This window comes from Diadema antillarum, unplaced genomic scaffold, assembly GCF_040938485.1.
Source record: "Diadema antillarum isolate AM-2024a unplaced genomic scaffold, OU_Dant_1.0 seq00000861_RagTag, whole genome shotgun sequence".
Taxonomy (NCBI): domain Eukaryota; kingdom Metazoa; phylum Echinodermata; class Echinoidea; order Diadematoida; family Diadematidae; genus Diadema; species Diadema antillarum.
The window spans coordinates 1601123-1628756 of NW_027271731.1; the positions used below are offsets into that span (position 1 = coordinate 1601123).

The 27634-nt window shown below is 39.9% G+C and overlaps 2 protein-coding genes across 2 annotated transcripts in view; one reads left to right on the forward strand and one right to left on the reverse strand.

Annotated features, from left to right (window-relative positions):
• Nucleotides 1-506: 506 nt before the first annotated feature.
• LOC139740565 (uncharacterized) lies at nt 507-1598 on the reverse strand. Its single transcript, XM_071651151.1, has 2 exons — nt 1346-1598; nt 507-826 (listed from the first exon to the last, which is right to left on the reverse strand). The coding sequence occupies exons 1-2, from the start codon at nt 1596-1598 to the stop codon at nt 507-509; spliced, it is 573 nt and encodes a 190-aa protein (XP_071507252.1).
• A 13539-nt stretch (nt 1599-15137) lies between these two features.
• LOC139740566 (wnt inhibitory factor 1-like) overlaps nt 15138-27634 on the forward strand; it is a 40875-nt gene continuing 28378 nt past the window's right edge. The window contains exons 1-2 of the mRNA XM_071651152.1: nt 15138-15344; nt 25693-25823. Coding sequence (XP_071507253.1) covers nt 15227-15344; nt 25693-25823 — 249 coding nt within the window. The 5' untranslated portion in view covers nt 15138-15226. The remainder of the gene's footprint in view (nt 15345-25692; nt 25824-27634) is intronic.

Genomic DNA, 27634 nt, shown 5'->3' on the forward strand with positions numbered 1-27634 from the left:
ACTCTAGTAACCTATTGTTTACAGGCGTCGGGTCCATCATGTATCAAATTAGTGAGCGATCACCATAGCTGAGGCGAAGGGCAAATAAATTTTCCTCGCGAATTTCATTTTACGCCATTTTATGTTCGTAGATTCAAAAGTATTTCCGTTTCACCTCATAGCTCAACTGTGATAGCCAAGGGACATGTATTACGTGCTATTCACACAATAATGCATTCTCTCTGCGACTAATTGAATCTAATGACGCGGGTTAGTGCGATTGTAAAAATGTGATTATGAGCCAAACATATACCAATGTAAATGATATCAAACATTTTTCATATGCGTAAGAACACTCACTGCCGACAGTTTCACGAAACAAATTTCTTCATCCAACCTGGAAGAGCGGGCTATCAAAGTAACGTTCGCAAGGAACCAAGAGAAACGGGCTCAAACAGACCAACTTCAAAATCTTTGCAAGATCAACATAAGCATGGCTGCTTCGTGGATAAACAAATTCGAAGCTACTAAACCACGTAGTAAACGGGTTCACCTAATCGGTAGACCATATAACCGGTATACAGCAGCGGTCTCTCTCTCGACGCGTCCAGCAAGCCTGGTCCCAGACGAATGATGACCACGTCGTCGTGCTCGAGCTCCACCAACACCGACGCACTGGCGAAGTCCAGGGGGTTTGCGATGCTCGGGACGAGGGTCTGGTTGACCAGGGAGGTGGCGAAATCGAGGCTCTTTCCACTTTGTAGTTTGAGCAGTTCCACCTGCGTGGTTGCTTCCGTGGTTGTGCTCGAGAAACTGTAGTAGAAGGCGTAGACGCCGTGCATTGGTGCTGGAAGAAGAAATTTCATAATGCTTACTTTCTAAGTACTTTCCCCCTCCTACGTGTAATCATAGGACATTGGTAGGTACATCATGTTTGCCTGCGTCTGAAGCCATGCAAATTGATTCTATGAATTAAGAAAGGAGCGTAAAATAAGTTTTTATTTATGCATTCTCTGCTGTCTAATGTTATACATTTTTGAAGAGTTGAAATGAACGTACCACAATATCCCTTGGAGCAGTTTCTCAACATTCGAAAGAAATCAAACTAGAGTAAACGCGTCCAATATTCATTAATCTCCAACACAAATACAGACACATGGTGCTTATCTAAATTATAGAGTGTTTGATGGTTGGTCATAGTTGATTTATTTTATTCAAAATTCGAGTCATATTTACCGATACGATAACATCACTCTAGACAAATCAAATGATGAGTATGTTTTGATATTGCTACGAAGTTAAAGTTCTATCCCCTCTCCTCTCTTTTTTATTTATTTCTTTTCTTCATCTTTCACTTAATACTAACCAGTAAAGTGGCCAGTGCTCGGGTCCAAGGCCTCGCCAATGTTGAGGTAGATCGTCTGCGAATTCTTCTTGAAGCCACCGATCTCGCGCGTCTCAGTCGACGTCCCCATGGACGACGTCCGCTCCGTGCTGAAAGCGATGCTCCGCTCGTACTTGTAGTCGGCTGCCACCGGATTGCACAGCGTCAAGACGACAACGACAGCGGCGGAGACAATGCAGCACATTGTGATTCCCATCGATAGTAGCGTAGCCATCTTAGAGAGGAAAATGAAGATTGCGATATTTGAACGAATATAGAGCATAGGATTAAAGTATCAGTCTAATTATTGGTTGAAACCTGGGAATTCTGTGACAATTATATATGATAAGAAATACCGGAAAGAGTTCCACTCTAAAATCCTAGCACCAATCCCAACATTAACCCTGTCACTGCGCCCCGGGGCTGAGGGTAACTGACTTTTTAAATCAATTATTGTGCAATTCAATATCAAATTCAATTCAAACATGCGATGTCTATACATTGTAAATTATATCAGCATTGGTTAAAATGTGTATTCACGTTGTTTATGCATAATTTCATATTATGTCTAGACTCTAGGGGGTTGCATATGCACCTCGTGCCGAAATGTTGAATAAATTTACTTGTTGGACAATCTAGAATCTAGGTTTAATCTAAATTAGTGTTAGTCCCACAATATTGGTACCAATTTAGGAGAAAGATAATCGATGTATCGTCATAGACTGAGAAGTATAGCAAGCCACAAAACAAAGGGAGGCTTACACGAATAATCTGCTGCCTAAAGAGACTCACACATTTTTTGTCAACTACGACTTAGTGACTTGACCCAGGGAACAGTATATCGTCCACGAAAATCGTACGGCAAAAACACTGCGTACCACGTCACCCAACTAGCTTAGGTCGAGACCATTTAGATACGTTCATGTCTCATGTGGATCTCCAACTATAGGATTATTTAAAATGATATGGCATCATTCCCACTTGTTCACATCGATAATCACTAACCTTCTTTCAAGTGATTCCCGACGATTCGTCAGAAGATTAACTTGCCTCCCCCAAGTCTCAAGTTCCAGGACTGACCGAAGGGGCGATGATATCCGTTTCAGTCCACACGGCTCATACAAGCACTACGAGGCAGCAGCCAACACCCTTGAATAAGACAGAAGCCTGGTCCTCGACAATTTATTGCAGATTCGCCGTATTCATATCAAAACATTCCTCAAACATACTTACAACAGGACGGTTTGCAAATGTATGTAAATCAGTACATACCTTCATAACAAAGACTGTTCCCGGCAACAGGCTACGTAAAGCTTGCCCGACACAGGTACAAATCATACATGCAGACTGTATTGTAAGTATTCATCAGGGGCACGTGATTCAAGTAGCTTGAACTAAGGACAAATATCCATAGATTTTGAGTGCACATTCAAGTAGCGGTAAGCTTTCTTGTTTCGTTAGTTCATTTATCTTTTGATTCGCTCATGGCAGTCTGTATTCCAATTCACAATGGCATAGACTGGTTCGATAATACATTCAAATATTATGCATATTTTGCTTCATACAGCCTGTTCTTAACTTCTCATCTATGTTTGTACCTGTGCGTTGCCTATCCACGCAATGGGAACTTTCGCTACACGACGGGAAGACGAAAGGAATGGAATAATGAAAGTATAAAATTATATGGGAGATAGAAAGTAAATGTGAAAGTAGGGTAGCAAGCAAATTATTTTGGAAAATATTCTCATACAGGAGGGATATAAAGATTTTCGTTCAACTTTATTTCTACTTTTATTTCTTTCTATTTTATTTCCTTTCTCGCTGATTATTTGTAATTGATTTCACCTGGCACACGATTCATGTCCCTTCTCCTGTGACAAATTTTACAAGTGCATAACAGATATTCATCAGAAAGTCCCCAAATCTATGGTTTCACAGTTTATCATCTCAAAAGTATCGGACTTGTGAATCTCGCGGTCGTAGTTGTTGAGGTGGAATCAGCGTCATCGTACACGCGGTTGCCCTCTCAAGGCAAAAGCGTAGTGTTGCTGTTGATAGGTAAGGAGAACACAACAGCATTGTCGCCCTCTCTTGTTCAAAACGGGTTATCCGTCTATCCGTACTTACGGACTCCTTATTCCTGAGCTTACCTGGCTCAATTTCCTCGTTTTTACAGACATGAGTGAGTGAATTATTCTCTTAATGAAGGAGGAGTACTTCATTATTTTCTTCATGTGTTCATTTATGGAATGGACATTATATTTTCAAGAGCACGAGACACAGAAAACAGGGACCGTGTTGGATTTTTATGAGGTTTATTGCGAGATTATTGAGAAAACGTGTATTTCGTCATATCATGACACCGGATAATGCATTGTTCACCTCTTATTGACAATATTCACATCTTATGTGGTCCTCTCCCCCACCCCACGAAATCAATTACAAATGCGTTTGACAGATGTGATAAATGAACCATGTTCTCATTATTTTAGAATGAGATAGGCCAAAATTTGATTTCAGATATAGAACATTTTACAATATTTCATGTTTACTTCTTTCAGAAAGTGAAAATGCGCAGATAAAGGGAGTGATGAGAATACATGTTTATTTTAGTAATATTTCTTGTAATCCAGATTCTTAAATGCTGTAAAAATTATAGCTGTTTAACACCCCTTTTTGATTTCAAGTTTCCGCACAAAAATATGGGTATCAGTGGAAACAGTAAACGGTCTAGAAAACTCTATGTCGTGGCTTAACATCACCTCTCGATTTATAACTTTAATTAGAAGCAAATTTACGTGAAATGAAAAGAAAAATGGTTTCGAAAAAAACATATTACTGTACATGTTTGTTTAGGTTCAGATTCTATGAATCTTGGAAATTCAAATGAACCCGATAGGATTAGATCAAACTAATTAAGACAAAGACAGGATGTTTTAGCCCAAAGGGTATACTCTCGATGAGGTAAATACCGCTTTAAAGATATAATCGGACAAGTGCACCTCTAAAAGCGATTAGTGTTGCGTTTATAGCTATGACTGGTGGCATCCACGTCTGTCCATTCTTTTCCATCATCCACTCTGCCAATTAACTCAACGTTCGACTCGGGCAAGTATCCCAATGTCATTGCCCTACTTCTTCCGAAGGACGGCTGCTCCTCTAACTAGGATTAGATTTCGATCTCGGGATGCGAGTCCAGCCATATTCTTGTTGGGAGGATTCCACAAAATGATGTCTCGAAATTTGAAGTATCCTAAGACGGCAGATTTTAAATAACATGTAGGATTGTGTGGGAATGAAAATTATTCGCCCTCGAGCTTAGAGGTAGGGTTAAACGTCACCAAATGCCCGTGACACTGATGAATCTGAGGCTTCGGATTTCTGACGGACGTAGTGAGCTGGTTGAAGACGTTTCGCCAGGTGACGGACGACATTACAAGACTGCTTGTGGGGGGTCTGCGAATCACACGACTAGCAATAGTCAGCAGAATGAAGTGGCTTTAGCGGCGCTGCTGTTGTGTACGAGGCGTGTCTTTTAGTATACCTGCCTTACGGTTGATTTCGTTTACAATTATGCATAATTAGAATAATGGGTGTAGTAAAGTTTCTACCAGAAATCTCAGTCTCACTTACGGTAAACTTTCGGAATGCTCGTGCCGCTCAAATACACCGTTTCGGTACTGCATTCAAATTCAAGGATGTTTCTTTTCCTTTATAGCCTAGTAACTAACCGTTTTATTCACCAGCTCCATCCAATAAAGTCTCTTAATAGGCAGGAATTAACTTAATATTCATTAGTTGTTGGTTACTATGGATAAGGTAACCTTCCGCCAAGTTGTTGTTTAGGCAATCATCTGTAAACAAAGCTTGCATAGAATATGAAAATTACAGAAACGGTTACAGTTCGTTATTCCGAAGGTTCGTTAATCCGGAAACGAAACAAGGTTCGTAATTCCGATGGTTCCTTCGTTTCATATTCGGAGTAACGATAACATTATCTATTTTTCAGGTTACGAACCGTCGGAATAATGAACCTTTGAAATGGACCTTATTCTATTTTTTGGATTTACGAACCTTCAGAGCCACAAACCTTGTTTCACTTTCAGATTAACAAACCTTTGAAGTAACGAACATCACCCGACAGAAACGGTCTATTGAGTATGTCTGCTTTCCGGAGACAAGACGTGCTTACCTAATACTGAGGTCTAGAATGACTCGTCTCGTAGTTATTCGGATTTCACGAAGGACAATTGACTTGCAAATTACCACATTTTTTTTTTTTTTGTTGTTGATACGGATGATTTACCCGGTGACAAAGAAATCAAACAAAGAGAGTAGAGGAAATATATTTGTAGGATGTATTTTCATTTGACACTGTGACGTGTGAACAATCTCGTCAAAGGGAACCAAAAGTCCGATTGTCAATGTGTGACGGCTAGGCTTCAAGTTATGCTACCATGGACGCTCTCAAAATGCGTTACAGTGTGTGTTCTTGCCCTTTTGAAATGTCCTGTGTTTTATGCCTCCACAGTGTGTAACTTCCCACCTTGAGAGCGTTTTTATTCTTTGCTTCATTTTGTTTATTTTGGTTAATTATCACAATCACGCTTTCGAATTAGGCATGCAAAAATAAAAAGAAAAGAAGAACAAGGCGCCTCATAATGACAGAGTGACGGTAAAGATATGGGGCTCTCGCTATAGAACCGAACCGTGCGAAAGTACTATGGGACTACCATGGGTTATCAAGACTCTGTCATCATCTTCATCATTACTGTGACGAGTTTTGATATCCGTTGGGAGGGGAAGCAGTAGGCGAGGTATGATGAACCCGAGTGAGCATGCGCACACGCAGTCGATGAATCGTTAGTTGCTGGGTGCGAGTCATACAGCATTCGCAATCCTCTCATGACTTCAAGGAACATACGAGACGATTTATGTCATTTCACATCATGTAGTACACAAGTCGATAGAACCATGATTTCTGGAATCCATTGCGGTCCTTGAGCAAGTAAACCAATGGGCCTACTGTTCTCTGAAAATACCCAGAACATAATACTAGTACACTGAACAAGGATGATGACATCGAGGCCGGCATATCCCAGTTATGTAGCAATGTCATTCCATTACAATATACCACTTGCTCAACAAGTTTACCTATGTAGAATTTATGCATGCTTTCTTCTTTTGTTCTGCTTCCTTCAGCGCCCAATCATGCATTCGGATGTGAAGCTGCAATGTCACCATCTTCGTTCGTTGCAATTTGTTATGAATTTCGAAAACATTTTTAATCCTCATCCCAATCACTATAAATTCTGAAACTTTGTACCCAGCATAACCAGTTTAAAGATGTTAAAATGCTCAAGTCTGAAAATCATCAGGAGGTCTCCTTTAAGTCCCTGAAACCATCGCCGGCAACGTTTCACATAATCTGATGAGTAAATGCCCCGCTGACAGAGGACACAAATTAGGTTGAGTGCCAAGTAAGATAACATTATTCGTGACCTGGCAACTCTGTCAATCCCAGGTATATCAACTCTGTAAGCAGGCATACATTTTTTTTAAGCAGGCATACATATTAATTGTGATCGTAGAATGCTGATGACTGGTGGAAGAGGAGGAGGGGGGGTGGGGGGGATCTCGAGGGATTGGGTAAGGACATACAGACTGTTCAACCCGAAGCGTTTAATATGCTATGGAGGGAAGTTTGAAGCACGATTACGACGTCGGAGGACTCACAACCCTCCAAGAAATGATGATTTCAAACCTGAAGTGAGATCATTCTGTACAGTGAAATATACAAAAGTAGATTTTTGTTGTACTACCTTTTTTTTGAAAAAAAAAACCCGCTTCCCTTCGAATTTGAATTTCCGTGATAGCCATGCTCGAGGCATCACCACGTACTCAACTTTTGTTTCTACGCGTCGTTGCTTCCCGGTTTTATTTCCGCTGAAAATGACAAGCCAGTTCCACTTTGCGCATGAGCAGAAAGAGGGTCATTTGAAATAACAGGCATGTCGGTTTTAAAATTCAACGAGATAATCATCTCTGATGAAATGATTATTCGTGTAATCCGTATAAATAATGTTTGCCACTACATCCATCTGACAGCAAGCCTGATATTTAACAGTATTAACATAGAAAGTTTGTAAATGAATCAAATGCAAATCAATGAAATGGATGCTTCCCATGTAAAATTGGCCTTTGACGAGCCATTCCAATAACCTTACGCAGGTTTATTCTTTGTTTGAACATACATTCCAAAAAGTGTTACGTATGGCAAGGTTATGTATTATGCCGCTCAAAAAACAAGTGAAAAAACATCTGAGAAAAAAAAAGTCATAGGTCCCATATTCTGTACATGAGCTGATTACAAATCGGTTTATCATTGGTCGCCAAGTCTTAAGCAATGGATGGAATACAAAATGTAGTCTGTCGATTGCGCTCAAAGTACAACATTTCTGTCCTGTTGTTGATAACATCTTGTTTGAATACATGAAATGTTTTCCTATGGGAAAACACTGAAAATAATTCATAAATTATGTCATCATTTCCACTCGAGTGCTGACGTGTATTTATTATGACTAATTGAATTTGATAATAGCATAATATTATCATTTCTATCTGTTGCTGTCACCGACCAGTTGCGCATTTAGATGTTCTTTCCCGAAGAGATATGAGGTCATACGTAGAGCAAATATCATGTGCGTTATTAGTCACTCAAAGGCTTGGTGAAGGTCTACAATGTTGAACATGACAAGAGTTCAAGATCTGAAAAGTTCGTTGCCCTTTAAATTGTGTGTCAATCATTGGATCTGACTCCTAGCTGTCTCCAGTTGTTCGCCTGAACAAAGTACTGTCAGGGCAAGCTATAATATCAGTGATATCCTTCTAAGTACGTGTGCGCACAACACCGCCAATCATGACTTCTTGTCGAAGGAAAACTATTGTGTGATGTTGTTTTGATAATTGTCCATGGACGTCTGACGACATGAAAATGATAGTGATCGATTAAGCACAAAGGCGTTCACCATCTATTATTTTCCCGAGGATTATTCCAGGCATGTCCTTGATTGCAAACATATTTGTATTACAATAATAGTTATTTAATATGGACTCTCCTCCCTGCTGAATATTATGCGTTGGTCGCAGTCTTTTATAGTGACGTAAGACCCATGACAATTGAATTTTAACAACAAAAACATGCAGTGCTGTGAGGATGTTTCGTGGTGCGTCTGTCTTTATGTCCTCGGTCTCAGGCAGACGCTAAAACACCGATGCAGACATCAAATTCAATACCCAAACACGTACTAGGCAACATCCCCATTCATGCTTCCTTTTACGAATCTGTAGTAGACGCAACTTCCGTGCTCCCTTTCCTTCATAAGTGCAAGGACGAGTTGTTCTAAGCAAAGCCCGCCAGCAGGACATGTTTAGACAGGGTGAAAGAAAGAGAAATAAGGTATATAAGGTATAAAGAGAGAGAAAAAACTTAGGAACTGAAAAAGAGGAGAGGATGAGAGAGCTCTAACGCGAGAAGGACTGAGAGAGACAGAGCGGCAGAACGGGGGGGGGGGGGGGGGGGGGAAGGGCGAACATCATGTCTGAGGTTTGAAACCGACTCCCTCAATGCCACAGCCAAGTCGCTTTCGAGGCTTCCCGTCGCACAGGTGAAAGGCGTGACCTTGACGCCGTCAGGTAAACAGACGACACCAGCGCTGAATGATGCCCGGCCGGCCGAATATCGCCAGAAACCGCGAAAATACATGTACGCAGACGGCGGTGTGGTGCAAAGGGAGAGATCTAGCGCGCACGTGTCGCGTCAAAGATGTTGCACCTGCTACGGTTAACCCCCTTGATACCGACTCCTCAGAATGTCGTAAATGTTATGTGACAACAAGTTGTCCGTAGTACAGATACTCTGAGCTGAAAGATCGCATCAGTGCCAGATGTCACCTCACATAATCCGTGTTATTTTCCACCGCGGCTTTGAACTTTGAAACCGTTTACATAGGGATTCTATGTGTCATTGATAATGATACCACATCAAAATAAGCAAAGGAGTCTAACAGTGATAACAGTTTTTACCCATAGCAAAATCATATAGTTTAAAGTGAGCAACGTTCATTTAACAGCTGCATGAGTTAGAAATGTGATTGTAATGAGATACTTTAAAATTTGAGGACAGTTTATATTATAGCCAATAGAAATAGGACATATATTACATAAATTATAACATATACGGTATAATATATACAATATGATACGTAATATATAATATGTACAATATATGATATACACTACAAACGGTATACTCTATACTCTATAATATCTATAACATATATAGGAGCCTTGCAACTTTGCAATCGTTGGAAAAACTAAAAAAGTTTGTGTAGGCATGGAAGAGATGAACGTTAACACTGATGTCCGTTTTACACACAGAGAGAAAGAGAGAGAGAGAGAGAGAGAGAGGCTGACATAAATTGTGATGAAGTTTTTAATCATGATATCGTTTTTAGTGAGTCGATTTTTTTTTTCACGGTCGATTTTTATCATCAGTCAATTGCACAGCAAAGTGTATATTATTTTGAAATTACATTAAAATTAAGATGTACGTGAAGGCCGAGGTTAGGTATGTGTTCTTGGGAGTAAAGTTTGTCAACAACATAATCATATAATATTCTAAAACTATCCTAACACATGATATAGTTTAATCCAATCCAAGGTTCATGTGCCTGAGATATACTGAAATGAATAAAAGAGGAAATATAATCTATCATACACACTTACAGGACTGCATTTAGAGCTCCAAAGATTATAATGAACACTAATACTCTGGTAATGTATTGCATAACACCGTTGTGTACTTATTATGGCCTTTGTTATGTTGACGTCGGAGAATTTTTAATTTGCCTTCTATACTGTGTCTTTTACGATACACAAAGTAATATAGAAACCCACACAAAATATGACTGGTGTCATGCATGGAATGGCAAGACAAATACTTGGCATGGTGTGTCTGCGTTAATAGGCAGTGAATCACCATTTGGCTCCGAAGATGAACACCCATGCACTTGGACGCAGCTCACCGCGGGAGCAAACTGAAAGGTTAAGCAAAGTTCGTCGTCTTTCATCGCGGCAGCCGGAGATCAAACACATCGGCTAAAGAGTGCAGGAGAAGGCGGGAGTGACAAGGGTGCGCAGAAAAGTGGGCGAGATCTGCAAATAAACGACATGAAGATGAATTATTTGATATTCTATGAAACATTAAAATCGTTGGAAGCACGGGGTGTCGAAGGCAGAGTGGGAGGTTAGATCGGTGCCGGACAATCCCTCCTTTTCTCATGTTCAAACCATGCTGTTACGTCCCTTGCCCTTATCATATTTCATTACATATACATACAACTTAAGGATTCATCGCACCGGAATTCTCACCCCATCCTCCCCCTTCAACCCGCCCCTGGAAGAGAAACCCACCTTCCAAATCAACAATTTCCTCACACCTTGCGCAGTGGTTGACATTGTGCGTCAGTTGCTAGGCAGCGCAATGCTACCCAGCTTTAATATCCCGACAGCATTCCACATAGATGTCCCCGTCATGTAAACTGGTCGTAATTGATATAGACACCTTTTTTTTCTTTCTTTCTCTCTCTCTCTCTCTCTCCCTCTCTCTCTCTCTCTCTCTCTCTCTCTCTCTCTCTCTCTCTCTCCCTCCCCCCCTCTCTCTCTCTCTCGCTTCCCCAGAATGTATTGACACGGCGAACCCGCCCCATGTCTCACTCCAAAATGTTATGAGAAAATGCATTTGCTTTAAAGTGACAGTAGACTTCGAGGGAAATGTATGTAATGAACATGCAGCCTAATCTCTTCTCTTCTTCTCTTCATGATTTCACATAAAACAAGTTTTTGTGGTGAGAACTATATATGATTTGATTTATTTTGACCAGCAATCCTGATCATAATATACAACGGTCATCACGTGATGCCGGAACAGTTGATTAAGAGTCACATGACAGCCCCTCGTATACTCGTAGTGCCTCCTGCGCACAGCTCATCGGGGGTGTAATTAAAGTATCTCGTCACACACACACACACACACACACACACACACACACACACACACACACACACACACACACACACACATACACGCACAAATTGAATCTTAGAAAAGAAAGATCAATGATATGGAATAAAAATGCAGATAAACAACATGTTAGAGATTTACAATCGATTGGAGAACACTGAATGGAATGCCTTACTCATAATATATCGCTAAGTGTAATGTGCAAATAAATACATATATACGCATACACTAAAATTGATATTTATCTGCATACAGTATAATGTATACCTGGTTATAGGGGTGGTAGGGAGGAAAGCTTGCTTGCTTAGTAACAATCAAAGACTATTCTCGTCAAAATGTGCTAAGGGCAGCAGACTTTCAGTGATATACAAACTTACTTTCCCTTCGCTGTACCTCAGTCCTCTTTGGGTTACAGCTTTGCACGCCACGCAGCGCTTTGGATATCTCACCATTGCTCAACTGAAGGTATCAATGAGGTAGTGCTGCGTTTCTCTAGGTCGCTACCTCTGCATCCTCCCGTTGCCAGGCGTGGCTTAGTTTCCTCTTCTAACCATCCCCAGCCTCTGATGACATCTACGAAACATCAAGGTCAATGTGACTTCCATGCCCAGAGTATCGCATCATAGTGTGCCTCTCTCTTCCTCGCTCTTCCGTCCCTCATCTCTCCCCCTAACTCCCCGTCCCCCCCCCCCCCCCCCTCTCTCTCTCTCTCTCTCTGTATCCTCTGTCTTTCCCTCCTCGGTTCGACAGCTACGATATCAACTTGATGAAAGTGGCTGTCTCTGTGAAGTCTGGTTCGAGTTACCGTCAACCAATGCGTTGTCACCACAAGCCTGCTTGTCTATAGATAGCATCGAATTCCTTCCTTCTTCGATGTTAAAGCACTTTGTCAATGTTGGCTGTGAAGTGGATGACTTCAAAGCACATTAACTAACAGTTACTCAAACAAAGCCTTTTGTGTATTAAGATTGAGTCGAATGTGTTTTCTATGACTATATCATTCTGTCAATTATTTTTCTGGAATATTTTGCCCTTTTTCTATCTACATATTTCTATCTGTGTATTTCAATCTATGTATATATCTATGCATCAATATCTACTTATCCATTCATCCACCCATGTATGTCGTCCAGATCCACCTACCTATCTACTATTATAATCTGTCAATCTTCCGATGTATCAATTCAATTCAATTCAATTCAAACTTTCGTGTATCTGATCCATCGAACTACATGTATGATCGATTCGTCTGACTGTCAATCCATGCATGGATCTATCTATCAATCTAACCTACCTATAGCTATATGTCTTTATCTGTTGATTGATTGGGGTGCTGTTCGTTATTCCGAAGGTTCGTTATTCCGAAGGTTCGTTAATCCGAAACACACAAATTCCCTATACCTAGAGGTTCGTTAATCCGAAAATGAAAAAGGGTTCGTTAATCCGAACATTTGTGGCGTCATTCCGAAGGTTCGTTATTCCGGAGATTCTTTAGTCCGAAAATGACATTTGGAATAACGAAGCTTTGGAATAACGAATCTTCGGACTAAAGAGCCTTAGGAATAACGAACCTTCGGAATAACGAGCTGTAACCGATCTATGACACATCCATCCTTCCATGTTCTATAATTTCTTCATGAGTTAGCCTGCTCGACTGAACAGCGAAGCTGGATGAAGATTTGGCACAAACTGTGCCTGTCAGTCTTAGTGCGATAAAAGCGTTGCTGGATGCGGAACCAAGTATATCATCAACATTTTTATCTTCCTATGTACAATACTATACCACAGCACATTAGCTGAATTTGGAGTCAGACAGAGGTTAGTGATTTGACAGGTTGTGATGTGAACAGACGTCTGAGTCACTTCTCCTTCGGAGGCCACTTTAAGTTTTTAAGGAAACCGCAAAATGAAATGGACATTACTTCGCAAGTTTTCCCATCAACGTATAATCATGATCACAGAACAAAAGATATCGCACATCGCATTTATTGGAGATAATTGTGTCAGTGCAATGACGATGTTGGCAGTAGCGCTCCTTGCGAAGATTTCCAAAAATGTCCAAATTTTTGTAAATCAAAAACTGGATTGAAAATTTATTTATATTTATATTTTTTAATAAAAATTTTGGAGATTACATTTCGACAGGATGAATGATAATCTATATCAGATTATCAAAGTTTGTTTGAAGATGACCTGTATATATAGCATATATAGCGACTTTGAAATAATTGCAGTAGATCTTCAAGCCTTTCGATTACTACCGGATTGATTCAGATAGGATTAATCTTCTGTGCGAAGAATGAAAGGTCATAAACTATTCAATGATAAGATCTTGATGGTGAAGTTATTGTCATATATTGTCCTTAATACGAAATCTTAGCGTATATCAAATATAACCACATTGCTTTTCTGGTATAAAGGCAATGACTTTATTCACAAAACCAAACCAAGGCAAACCAACAAAATAAAGAAAGAAAAATCAAAGAAAAAATACACAAACATTACTACAGAGGTGTCATATCGAACATAAGTATCTCAAAGGCACATTATGAGATAACTTCGGTCAATCCATTATGTTTCCAACACCAAGTTCTTTCGTCGAAGTGATAATCCGAGTGATATAAGAATGAATCCCACCTTTTCTTTTATAGGTGTTAACAATCAGTCGATATATCATTACTGCTTCATTTTCCCGAGCCGAGGTACTATATATTCACACCCAGTGGATGTTTTCTACGTGTCTCAATTAAGACTTCCTCCTCTGACGTTTTCCACCGCAAGACAATAATCTTCTTAAATATGATTTATGAAGGTAAACTAATCTTCAAGGTACATGATGATACTGTCTCTTGCCACCAAAATCTGGCGTCGGTTCGATACACTAATAGGCTACTGATGTAAAATTTGACGAGCCTGTCATCTTTGATGCACGTCTGATTCAACCTGTCATCTTCTGAAGTTATTAGGAAAGGCTCGAAAAGCGAGGGGGTTTAATGGATTCCCTGTTGATTTGGTGGCCCGCCAGAACTGTCAATCAAATAGGAAATGAAACAATAATTTTTCGTTATCCGTGGGAAATTAAAGGCAATCTATAGGCTATTTAGACATTGAAAAAAAAATGATTGATGTAATTGTAATTTCGAAGACTTGTGATACGAATACCATTAAAACGGTTCACTTCCTACTGACAAACAGAAAAACTATTGGTACGAATCGAGCAAGAATGGTTTTGAAGAAGCTTTTATTATCTGTAACGTGTTATGATTACGTGATATTTATAGGTACAGCTGTATTCTGCAGTTCATACAAAGACCCGAGTATTTGCAGCAGAATGTTGACTAGGGTCCTGATTATACATGTATATCATGCGCACTTCCGCGTCGTGCACGCCGATTCGCTTATACCAGCAAGGCTCAGTTATTGTGTGCGCTCCACCAACCGCACGATGCGCTGCGTACCCAACCCGTACATCTTCTGTCGCCAGTGAGGCGAGCTGAACTCGTATCTGTTGGTTGAAAATCTATCCGCGCTCCTTGATCCGCCCCACTACACCTCAGTGGAGACGTCGTACTGGACTCAGTTGCTTGGTCCGCTATTTGACGGCGAAACTTAGCCGAGAATCGAGCCAAGTCTCTCAGAGACCAGGAACCGGAAGTGGTGTGAACTTCCGAGAGAGACGGATTACCTTCAGTTCGCCCAGGAACATCATTTGTTACTCGCGACATTTTAACTGAGATTCTTCTCTTTGGCAGTACCAGGGCAGAGTATCCACTCTAAAAATGATTTTGTTTGGAGCGACTGTGCTCTGCCTGTTCTCGATGGTGGTTGCCCGGGGCCCGCGGCCGAGCGACGATGTGGACGTGTGGATCGATCCCCTGCAGGCTAGAGCACTCTTGTGTGAGCAATTTTGAAAGAACTACTTCTCTTTTTTTTTTTCATTAGTTGCTTCTCTTATCACGGCGGTCCTTTATTTTTGACTGTTTACTTTAAGGCATATTCAATTTCGAAATGTTTTTTTATTAGTTAGTTTCTTGATGTGCTTTCTGTAGGCATACGAGATCATGATCAATTCTATTTCTTTGCTTTATCAAAGTTTATATTGGTATATTTTTTCAAATTATTAAGAAAATATTGAAAATATCATTCCAATCCTATATGGGAAAAAGATACGAGATGAATTGACAATCTTGAATTACAGAAAAGCGCACGCATGCGCTTAGATTTAACGCTTTTTCTGATCTTAGTCCAAAAGACTGATAATTTCAGCATTTTTTTTCCAGATCTTTACACGCCCTCTATCACCTTTGTCAATCTGCGTTGTTTATATGATCATCCTCATTTCACACATATTATTTGCTACCATGTACTATCATCGTCACCAGAGCCACGACCATTACCAACCTTCAACTCTCTTCTCTCCCATGGTCCTCATCCCTCCCTCCTCTTGTTCCGATCATCACTCTGATTACGATGGCGTTACAACCCACTACCAACTTTCTTCCCCTTCATTGCCTTCTTTTCTTCTTTTTATCTTCCTAATAGGATCCTCCCATCATTCCTTGTTCTCTTCACCATCATAAACCGGCGCTACTAAGCTCATGTTCCAGACATGCTTCTTAAACCAAAATTTGGCCGATCCTAGAGTAGCAGAATTTTTCCATTTTGGCTTTTCATTTCTTCTTTTCTTTTCTCCTTCTTCCATTTTTCTTCAAATCACAACATCCACTAACCTACATCTCCTACTGTCTCCCCTCTTCTTCTTCTTTCTCCTCCTCTTATTTCTCCCGATTCTCTCCACAACTATTCTAACCAAATCAAATTGTTTCTTCAGATCTTTTCTTTAAAGCGTACATAAAAGTTATCTCCGAAGAGATGATAGATGTCGCCTCATGTCGCTTATGTAAGAGTAGCATGAAATGAGATCTGCTGTTGCGCGGTTTCCCCAGGTGTGTCTTGATACTGAGTATACCCCGCTGGAGAAAAACAGTGTCCAACAGTGTGAGAAACACACTGTGAACACATTGTGAACACAGTGTGAAATCTCTTTACACTGTTGAATTCGAGCGTTTTAACAGTGTGAACACATTGTGAATCATCAATTCACGGTGTGACACAGAACATTACCATGTGAACACTCGCTGTGGAAACCAAACCACAGTGTGAAATCATCTCCACAATGTTAAATTCGAGCGTTTTCACGTAGTTGACTATGTGAACACACTGTGAACACATTGTGGGACACTGTGTTCTTTCCAGCAGGATAGGGTTCATTGTGGTACATGAATTGCACTGTGGTTCATGTCTTTAGTCGATAATGAAGTCGGTACATTGGCGAAATGTGACCTGCAATCACACGGAACGTTTCCCCTACATTCTTAGCTAGCAAACATTATAACTATACTATTCAAGTTTGAATACACTAGATCATTGAGTCTACTGTTCGATTAGCTTTCTGACATGAAGAGATTTAAACACTCCAACTGACACGAACAAGTTCTGACGATTGACGACAATACCAAGACAGGTAGATGATGTAGATAAGATTATTCGTATGAAAGGGTGCGTTCGTGTGTGTGCAGGCATAACATCCATATTGTTAGCACGGTAATTGGATCATTATGGAGAGATAACATAATAACAGAACCAGTGTTTCCATCATTATTATGATTCATGATTGCCGAGAAATCTGTTTTCTGTTTTTTCACCTGTGTACTCGGAGGGGAAATTTGCGAAAACTTGCACGATATGGATGCCCTATAGTATATTGGATAACCTCCTTGGAGTAATCTGTATGAAACTTAATGCATCCATGATTTTTTTTCTTTCCTTCCATGCGTATCCTTGCCAAGTATCGAGATTGACTGATGAATAACTGATTGGTTGATTCAACGATAGACAGATCGACAGTTTAATCACAGTATATGTTTCGTGGTACAAAATGTAATTCATTTTCAATTCCAAACATTTGTGTTTCCTCGAACATCTGCGGCAATTAGTCTTGCAGACCGGTAGTACTTTTACTCTGTCAATGTATACAGCATAATGGGCTTGCCGCACACAAGAAATCAAAGTAGCTTCACAATTTTCTCTGAATACGACACTCGTATTAATAAAAGGGGAAATAGCTATAGACATTAAGAGAGTGATTTTATGTCGATTTATATCACGTGAAAATGGTGAAATTGGTCCCTCACCATTCGGTTTATACTTTCCATGATTGAGAAGGCATGCCAATTGAGAATAAGTTTGCTCTTATCCACAATCTCGGAAAGTACAACATGGTCATTAGCATTCCGTCATGTCCATAGGGGATTCGGATGCGAAACCTTCTTTGACATTTCTGACAAAGAGAGAAAGGTAGGAATATAGAGGGACTGTTATCATAACATAAATTGGTGGCGCTTACCGAGATTTCTATCGGGAGCTGCCCACATCTCGGGCAATTGAGCTGATAAAAAGGAGGGTTTTTCTTCTTCTTCCTCTATTCTTCTTCTTCTTCTTCTTCTTCTTCTTCTTCTTCTTCTTCTTCTTCTTCTTCTTCTTCTTCTTCTTGGTAAAATCTAAATGCAGAAAAGCCGCGGTCCTGGAGTTCAATGTGCGCGGTTTACGATTTGCTTCTCATAACACAGATCACTATCTCTCGATAAATCATCGTCACTCTACCTATAGAACTGGGTTTTAAAAAGACAAAAAAAAAATGTGGGATCGTCGTTAAACAGGCAAAATATCAGAAAGAATACGAGCTTCTCTGTAAACGACGACACGTTTCTAGTCGTGGAAAGTTTGTCCAATAATTCATGACCTATCAAAAAAGAAATAGGAAAAAAGTGATGGGATAGTTACTGCACCACCCAGCCACTGACCGATTATGACTTCATATGTTTATTATTCTGTTGAATGTCTTGTGTTTCTGGCACATCCACAAATGTGTATGTTTATACTATTTACATGTATGTGTATGTGTGTGTGTGTGTGCATAATAATTTCACGTACATGTGTTTGCATGCATGCAAATATGCTTTGTTGCTGCTTTAATCCCTATGAGACGCAGGTTCGGAAGTAGACCGTCATTTTGCCTTAGATGGAGAATAGAGAAAGAATTGTTCTGCAGGACTTGGTCTAGTCCACAGAGGAAGCACACGAGCAACGCATGTATGCGCACACTCACACAGGCCGACAGAAATAACAAAAGCAAAAACAGCATTTAACTCTTGCATGTGTACAGTTCATCCAATCTAACATAAGCAGTACTTTAAAACAAGTACTGTTCAACGATGTGCTTTTACATCATTAGCATCATAATATCATATCAATGATCAAATGCTCCAGCAGTACATTGAATGCATTACTAGTATATTAGTGTTATGTCCTACAAGCTTTAAGCTTTGCTTTTCAGTGGATCACTCTTTTCCATTGCCATATTTAGGCCTATTTGTTTATGACACAATTACAAAGTGTGCATTGTTCTATTTTCTCAATCAATCATACATATATTTTGTGTTATACTCAATGATTTGTCCTTTCAAATTATTGAACACTTGAATTGATTAAATGTATTATATATTTTCTTTTTTTATGGAAACAAAATCATAATTGAAAGATGAAAAATTGAAATAGATTGAGGAACGGCTGTGGTTCAGTGGATAGGACCATTGATTCTCAGTTTCGAAGTCCCCGGTTCGACTCTGCTGTCAGTAGCGGTTGAACCCAAGTCCAGGCGCTTTTTTTTTTTAATACACTAATTCGCTCTATTCTATCCCGATCCACCTGTCGTTAGATGTGATTTCGTAGCAAATCATAAACCACGCGAAACCTGTATTATACCGGTCTAATAGCCGCTGGTTAGTCGTCGATGGGAACAGGAATATTAGTCACTGGAAGAGTACGATATTTAAAGTTCGCTGTTGGTATAATGGCGTTGACAAAACAGCAAATGTTGCCATTGTTGAACGAGTGGTTCAGCACTAATCCCAATTATTCAGAACAGGTCAAACCTGGCCGATTTCCAGAACGTCACACTGGGCGAAACCAAAACGTACGCCGTGAATGATATGGAAGCTCCGAAAAGTTTAGCTGACCCCAAATACAAAGCGGAGATTATGGCACCTCCCTCTGAAAGCGAACAAAATAACGACGAAACCCTACAGATTGTCAAAAGGGAGAGAAAGAGAGCAAAAAGTAAATATGAAAGCTCTAGCAGACACACACAAAAAAAACAACAACAACGAGAAGCTTCAATTCTTTGGATTTTGATCATTGTTATCTAGAGCAAAACATAATTGTTGATTTTGAAGACAGGGGTGTTTTTAATCAAAATGATTCTAAATGGCTGCTGCCCCACCCCCTCTTCAAATTTCGATCAAGGCGAGGTAACACTGACCCGCAGACAACATTTTATTACCAAGAATGCAAATTATACTGTCATGTGACAGGTACAAACAGAAAAAAACACAGACAAACAAATAAAAAAAGCATTGAAAGACACAAACGAAAACAGTGCAGGAACGCAGCAAACACATGATAATATGTAGTTCTTGATAAACAAAAAAGATAGTGATGACAATAATCATGATAATGATATTAGTTCTTGTTTGTATTCATACTTGGTTGTATGACACGCTACCAAGGAAGGCCCGGCGGGCGCACGTCCTTCATGTTTTGGTTTTGTTTGTATGTTTGAGGGGGGTTTTTTTAACATCCCAGGACGAATCATTCATTTTCCTTAGTCTTTAATAATAAATACGTACAGACCTTAGTAACGGTAACACAGAATGGAAGGCATACCCTCAAAGCCAGATATTTCGGCCCTCACAAGCACAGGGGTAGTTCCCAGTAGTCAAGGCTTCGCAATGGTGGTGTAGTTGTACAGCGTGATTGAGACGTTGAGTTTGAAAGATAACAAGGAAATCAATTGCCTAAAAATAAAAGGAAACGCATTAATGGGTTTTTTTTTTCGTTGTAAATTTTGTGGTAAATTTTTTAAGGTGACAATATCCAAATACAATGTAATTGTTTACCAACAGTGTGAAGTGTACCTCAAAGATTCACAAATTGAGAAGATTGTGTTTTTAGTATCACCTGTTTAGATACGTCGTTCATGCCTTCTATGATAAAGATGAACAGAACATTCACACGCTGTGTGGATACTTGGATATTGGCACCCAATGCCCAAAACAATGATGTGCGAACAACAGAAAATGCTGGCAATGAAATAAGATATTTTTTTGTATATGTTTAGCTTCTGATACACACGAATGCATTCGAGGACTCTGGACTGTCTTTGAAGAGTTCAATCACACACATCGCCTTCAATACACCCGTCAAATGATGCGAGAATCAATACTTAAATAGACAGATATCTTTCATGGCTTGTGTTGACACCTCGGTACGAACAATTGCATGCCGTACAGTCACGCTATTTCAATAGCTGCTAATTACGGATAAAACAAGGCAAGGCTGCTATCATACACATGAGTGCGCTATTCAGAAGGTTATTAGACAAAGTTCTTTAAAAAATGGGGACAAAAGAATCATCATTACGAGCTGGAGAGTCGTGCAGTGGAATTCGCATTGCACTTTGGTACAATGCTTAGAGACTTCCCGCAAAACTTGTCACGGAAATAGACTCTCTATTTCAAACATTTAAAATCTATTATATCTAGCTATAGGCGGTATATGTTCACCCGTGGGGGTTTTTTTCTCCGTCTGAAGGCAGCTCAGTCAGAGTAGAACCGCAATTTATACGCTCTGACATTATTTCTTCTGACAATTGTGTTGTATAAAGATCCTTCAAAGGCAAACAAATCCACGTTACCGAGACTTTTGGTACTATTGACTGTAGAACAGTGCGCAATTCGAATGTCTGAAAGTACTTATCAATATATTCAAGACAACAGTCAAATTCTACCAGCAAGCCTCTACTTGATTTATAGCCATTTTAGTAGCAATGTGAACCTTTTGATATTTCAATTTCAATTTCAATTTATTTTCGTATTTCTCGATGGAAAATACATGGTATATAACAAAATATAATACAGAATGTCCAGCTTGGATATATACATGAAGAAATAGGAATACAAAAGTAATACATAACGGTCGATGTGTCATTTTCAATCAAAGTAAAAGATGCGAAGAGAAATACGATGGAACCTACTAAAAAGCAAAGCTTGTTGAGTGTAGGTCCCAACAAAAGCCTATAGTAAATGTCAAAGCCTATAGTATATGTCAACGTTCAGGCGAGTGTGTAGGGGACTTCAAGGGAACGCAGAATACATGTTCAGTACTGTGGTCAGAAGGAGAGAGAATACACGTACAACGATTGTACACATCGAAGTCAAATCTGGGGTTCTTGGGTGGAGATGTTAAAAATGTAGGACAGTTCCCACTGGCAACGTTTAATGACTCTCTCTGGCTTGGGTTCAAGTTCAGATCATGGGGGGGGGGGGTGATGGAGGGGGAGAACATAGCCATACAGTAGTGACTAATTTGTGAAAGAGAAAACTGAAAACAAAAGACAAATACTTCGCAACCCCCCCCCCCCCCCCGAAAAAAATTCTTCGTCCCCAGGTAATTACGTCATGAGACACCTGCCGCAAATCATCCATTACCACCAGAGTTTAGCAACAGACGACATTTGGCTTCCAAAAGTTTCAAGTATTCCAACTCATTCCTCTCTTTTCTTTTTCTTTGTCCTCCTTGTTCTTCTTCCTTTGCCTCAGATAAGCTAACACGTTTCAAGTGCAATGCAGTCTTAAAAGTGTACTTGGCTCATCAACTTTCAGAAACCAAATCATTATCTGTAGTTTGTTGCGTTGTACATTTTCATCAGACATTCTACTATTCATTGTTTGTGTCTTACGAGGAGCCTTTCATTTTAGACCTCTGTTATTTATACCAAAACTATTTGTTTCGGTTGCAGAAAAAAAAAACTGATACTAAGACTGCAATACGATTTCAAATGTCAAAGTTTCTAAGTTTCCCCGTTAAATCAATAAATTCTTAAAATTTCGGTCTGATTTTTTTTTGCACGGATATCTTGAATTTAGCTAGCTTATTCTTTTTGTCCAAATTAAGATAACTAGTGAAATTCAGAGGTGCAAATTTGATGGTGTTGAGATGATCATTTCTGCAACAAAATTACCCCAAAATTGGATGGCTAAAGACACGGGCTTAAAGTTCTACTCGTCCACGACTAAATCTTCAGTGTTGGAACTTTTCTCCAGTTGGTCAGACCATTGTCACATTATTATTAGTCTTACATTGCTAGATAGGCATCTTCAGACGTGGGCTAAGAAAGACGTATTGTAGGTAATACACCTTGTCCAAGCAGGGTCAGATCGTAGGGTCTCAGGATTTTTCGTTTGTGAGTCCAGTGCTTAATCCACTAAAACATCCCTTGGATTGAACATCTGAAACCACAGTGTCTCACGTTGCATTAAAAAAAACATCATCGTCATGTTACGACTCTGTATGACTTCATCATGACTGACTTTGTTTCAAGCAACTGTCATGTTTATCTCGGTTATCTGAGGACCTGTTGTGTCTCAGTGGATAAGATCCACGGACTCTCAATTTTGAGGACCGTACCTTAAGGTTCGGGTCCCTTTAAGGCATCGGTACAGCGCGATGAAGAAAGAGACCTCATCATTTAGTAACACCAAGTCTCTTGCAGGGACCTTTAATTAAAGTCTTCATCACTGTGGTTGCTTGCTTATTAAAATGTAATTTCTTCCTGAATGGCCACGTCAAAAGGTAAATTAAAAAAATTAAAAACAACTCTAAATTCTTCAAGTATGTACTCATGAAGACCCCACAGAGCGAGCTGCAAATCAGAGCAACTACTTTCAGATGTGCCTTCAAATCTGCCACAGCTAATAGTGATGGGTTGTTTGTCTGCGTGGTGTGGAGGATGCCGGCCTATACTATAATCACAAGGGGAACGAAGTTACTCAATTTCGATGAAACGACAGCACCATCCTCACATTAGGAAGTCGTCATAACCGATTAGAGTGAGATATTTTCATGTCTATATCACATGTTGTAGTGATCGGCTGTTTGTGATAAGAAACATATGTTGTGGCTCGGGTCCTGAGACTTTGATTTTTCGTTTATTCTCTCCCTACGGTGAAGCTGCATGACATGTTAACATCTGGGAGTTTTGAGTTAACCTGCTGGTGTAGACTTACAATATACAAAATGAAAGGAATGCCAAGAAAAAGCATTCATTTTGTCGGTTTAGAGGAGATTCGAGAATTAACTTCCTACGCAGATTGTAACTTGCTCGTAACTTACGGTGGAACCAGCGTGATGGGCACAATATAACTTCCAGGTGGTTTCACAGAGATTTTTCGTCTGTTTGTATTTTCCATCATGAAATGTGTTCTTTCTTCACATATTTCCAGCCACTGCTCGACTTTCTCCAACAGATGTACGTCTTTCTCTTGTTCTCAGAAAAAAAAAATAGTATAAGGTTATCCCTACACATCGATCCCGTTTGATTAGTAAAGGCATCATCCCCATAGATTCGAGCTGAAGGTCCACTATATGTGCGCTTCTGAAGCCTCCTGCTCCTCTTTACCTTTATCCAGCGAGTCATTTAGCTTTGGGCGTTTTGTCTGCGTTTGAATGTTTTTGTTCCGCATACATGCACAATGTCTAGTCAATAGCAGAATATTTTTGTCGAGCAAGACCTTCACTTTTACAGGCAGTGATGAGGAGAGATTTGGTCCAATAGCAAGGATCCATTCCCAGCCACTGTTTGGCTATCTCATGCAGCTAGATTATTTGTGTCTTCTTCCATTTTGGAGAGCAAAGATGAATATCTAAACATGTCAACCGTAAAGTGCATTTTGACCGAGTGTCTTATGGAGAACACAAGTAAAAATGAGTCACAAGAGACAGGTCGACAACAATGTGTTGGCCAGCTGCGTCCCTCGTCGCCGTATGACGCTCAATATTTGGGTCATTCTCGTCAAACCCCTGGTAAAAGTTTTTAGGTAAAAAAAAGGCAAGTCCCTGTGTATAAGTTAGGGCTTGATACATTAGATGTCAGTAAGTGACAAATGATCGGCACAGACAAGTTGAAGGTCAGTATTAACGTTGTCTGATATCAGAAAGGTCTATAAGCATCGAAGAAAAGAATGATCATTTACCACCTTGACGATCAAGTTTGTTTAAAATGGATATGCAAATGGGAGAATACCAAATACTATCTGCATAAATTGCAACCAGCATTAGGACGTGATGAAATATATCTGCTTCTTTATCTTCATGATGATAACGAGCGTAGGATGGAACTCCTCCACCAATCAATAACATGATACTAGCTGATCACATCTGTCATGTTTTTCAGGTTCATGTAGGCCTACTAGTATCGAGAGTTGTATACAAAATAAGAGAGACCTTACTGGTGATGAGTATCATCTATGGCTGATTCGCCAATTGCAAATGATTGAGAAGGATGTATCAATTATGTCTTCGACATGAAGACACGAGCGGGTTGCAGTGGGCGGCTTCAACGTGAAAACACGGACCATGCAGCCCTTCCTATAGACAAGGGCATATATCCAGCCAACGGCAAATAAACAACGGGTAATTCCCTTGTTGAGCGATTCGGCCATGATGTGCCAGAATCATTTTAACTAGTCTTACTATCACACTGCGCGTATACACCCCTTCTTTGTATTAAAAAAGTCATTTATGGCCATATTCATAGCTATCGCTTTTTATACAAAGGCTCCACTGACCGGTGACATGTCATCTATATTTAGGCCTGCATGTTGATGATCACAAGACTTTGCTTCCCAATCATGCCAATATCCTTGTTTATGTCGTCCTGCTTCGAAGAGCACAGTATTTCGCTGCATGAATACAAACGATTGAACAAGAACAGGTCAATGTCGCTCCGAAAATAAAAAAGAAAGAAAGAAAACAATTTCCATCGCAAATTTGATATCGTTATCTCTTAATCTGGAGGCGTATCTGAATGGGTGGATAAAATAGTTCAATACTTTCAACTGCATGATTGCTGTGTTTCTTTTATGACTAAGGAATGCATGAATTTGATTTCCAATGCGCTTTGTGTCTTTGGACGAGAGCGAAAGTGCATGGCCTTCAACCTTACGTACTCTCTTTGTATTTTCCTTGTATGTACGCCTGATTAAGTGGCAACAACTTGGTCATTTTGTTTGGGTATTCTTTGATATTTATTCAGGTTTTCTCTCTCTTTCTCATTGTCATTTTGCAGGTCGAGGCGCCACTCTCGATATTGTGCGGAACGGTCAGCCGCAGCCCATCCTCGAAAAGCTGCGGGATAAACACACTACCATCCCAGCTGAAGTCAGCACTGTCAATATCACGTGGAGGGCGTCACCTGGGGTAAGATGAAGTCACAATTTGCGTTGCTTTCTCAAACTTTTTTTTTCTTAATATTGATAGTTTAGGGTTACTTTTATGTTCACTCATGTCCAGAAACATTACACAATCACATTTAAACTTCGAGAGTGCAGGAAACAATGTAGCAAAAATAACAAACAGTGTTTGAAAATAACTTCGATCGCAGTTATCAAGATTTTTATCTCGAAGTTCTCTTGGCAGTGCTTGGTGAACAAAAAGAGATGTCCAAGACAAAACACACACACACACACACACACACACACACACACACACACACACACACACATACACACAGAGAGAAATAAAAAGCATGTGGCGTATTCGAAAGATTTGGTTCTTGCATGCCGACCAATGGCATCTTTGGCAAGATGTCCAAGCTTCTTCTTCTATGTCTTGTATTATTTGCAATCTTGCGAGAAATACGGCAAATTGGTAGCATCTCGCTCTGTTGACCTTTCATCTGGCTTTCAGCGGGTAAGCTGTTGTGTTTATTTGTTTGTTTGTTTGTTTGTTTCCCATGGATCAGTGATATCAGTCACGAGTTAAAATTGTTCAAGCCGACTACAAAAATAGACGGAAAAGTCATAATTATAATTGGAGATAGACCACCTCCCTCCGGCTGTTACATTGTACTTTTACCGGTAATGAAAATGATAGACCTTTGATGTATGGATAACAGTTTTGTAAGCCAGACAACATTACGAACATGAGGCTATTCACTCTGGCTTCTATGTATCTAAAATACCAAAGCTAGACTTCTGTAGCAGAAAGAAACAAGATGTCGACATGCCGTCTGAGTGGCACAACCTGCCTTGTGGGGTCCATTCACGTTCCATCCTTCAACAAATGGAAGATTGAATATGATATCAAGATGATTACTTGTATCGCTTGAGTTTAATATGTCTGGCAACAAATATCCTGCTTACAGTCTGGCGACGTTTAAAATTAGTGTTTTAGAGTATAAATGATGATAAGCATTAGAAATAGGAGACAAATCGCAGTCTCATTTCACATGGTTCTGTGAACTTTGAAAGCACATCAGGTCCAGGGTTGAGCAATTCCACTTCAGTTGTACCCAACGTCACTTTAGGCCTCTGGACTTCGGAAGACCTTTTTTTTTTTCTGCTAGACGCACGATTTTCAATCTGGCATGTCAATTATAACTAACAGTTTCTCATAACAAGATGAAACCGCTTCCACGCATCGTCCCCTTTGGGGGGAAAATCACTCGTAAATTGACAATTCTTCCCTGAATGCTATTGAGGGGAATTCAGTTGCAAAGTCATCTTCTTCCATTTATTCATTTTTTTTTTCTGGCAGGAAATGTTGTGTTAATGATGAATATTTCTCATCAATTCAAACTTGCCCCTGGGATTAACAGGTGCCATTTCAAATAAACCAAGTTCGGAGCACTTTAAAGCATTTAACAAGGTAAAGACCCGATATGATACCAGGGTCACGTCCTCAGACAAAGGACGGTGAGATGTCCATTATGAGAAAGAGATTAGATTGGATGGTGGTGGGGGGGGGGGCGGGTGAGAGAAAGGAAAAGAGGGGAAACAGAGGGGAGAGAGAGGAAAGGCGAACAGAGGGAAAGAGAAAAAACAGAAGAGAAAGAGAAGAAAGAGGTAAGACAGAGAGAGGGATTGGCAGACAGATAGAAGCGGAAGGAGAGAGGGAAGGGTGAACAAGGTAAAAAAAAAAACAGAAATTGAACAGTGGAAACGCTGAAGATAGAAAATAGAAAGGTTGATGAGAGCGGAAGGGACAATTATAGACCAGACGACAGACAA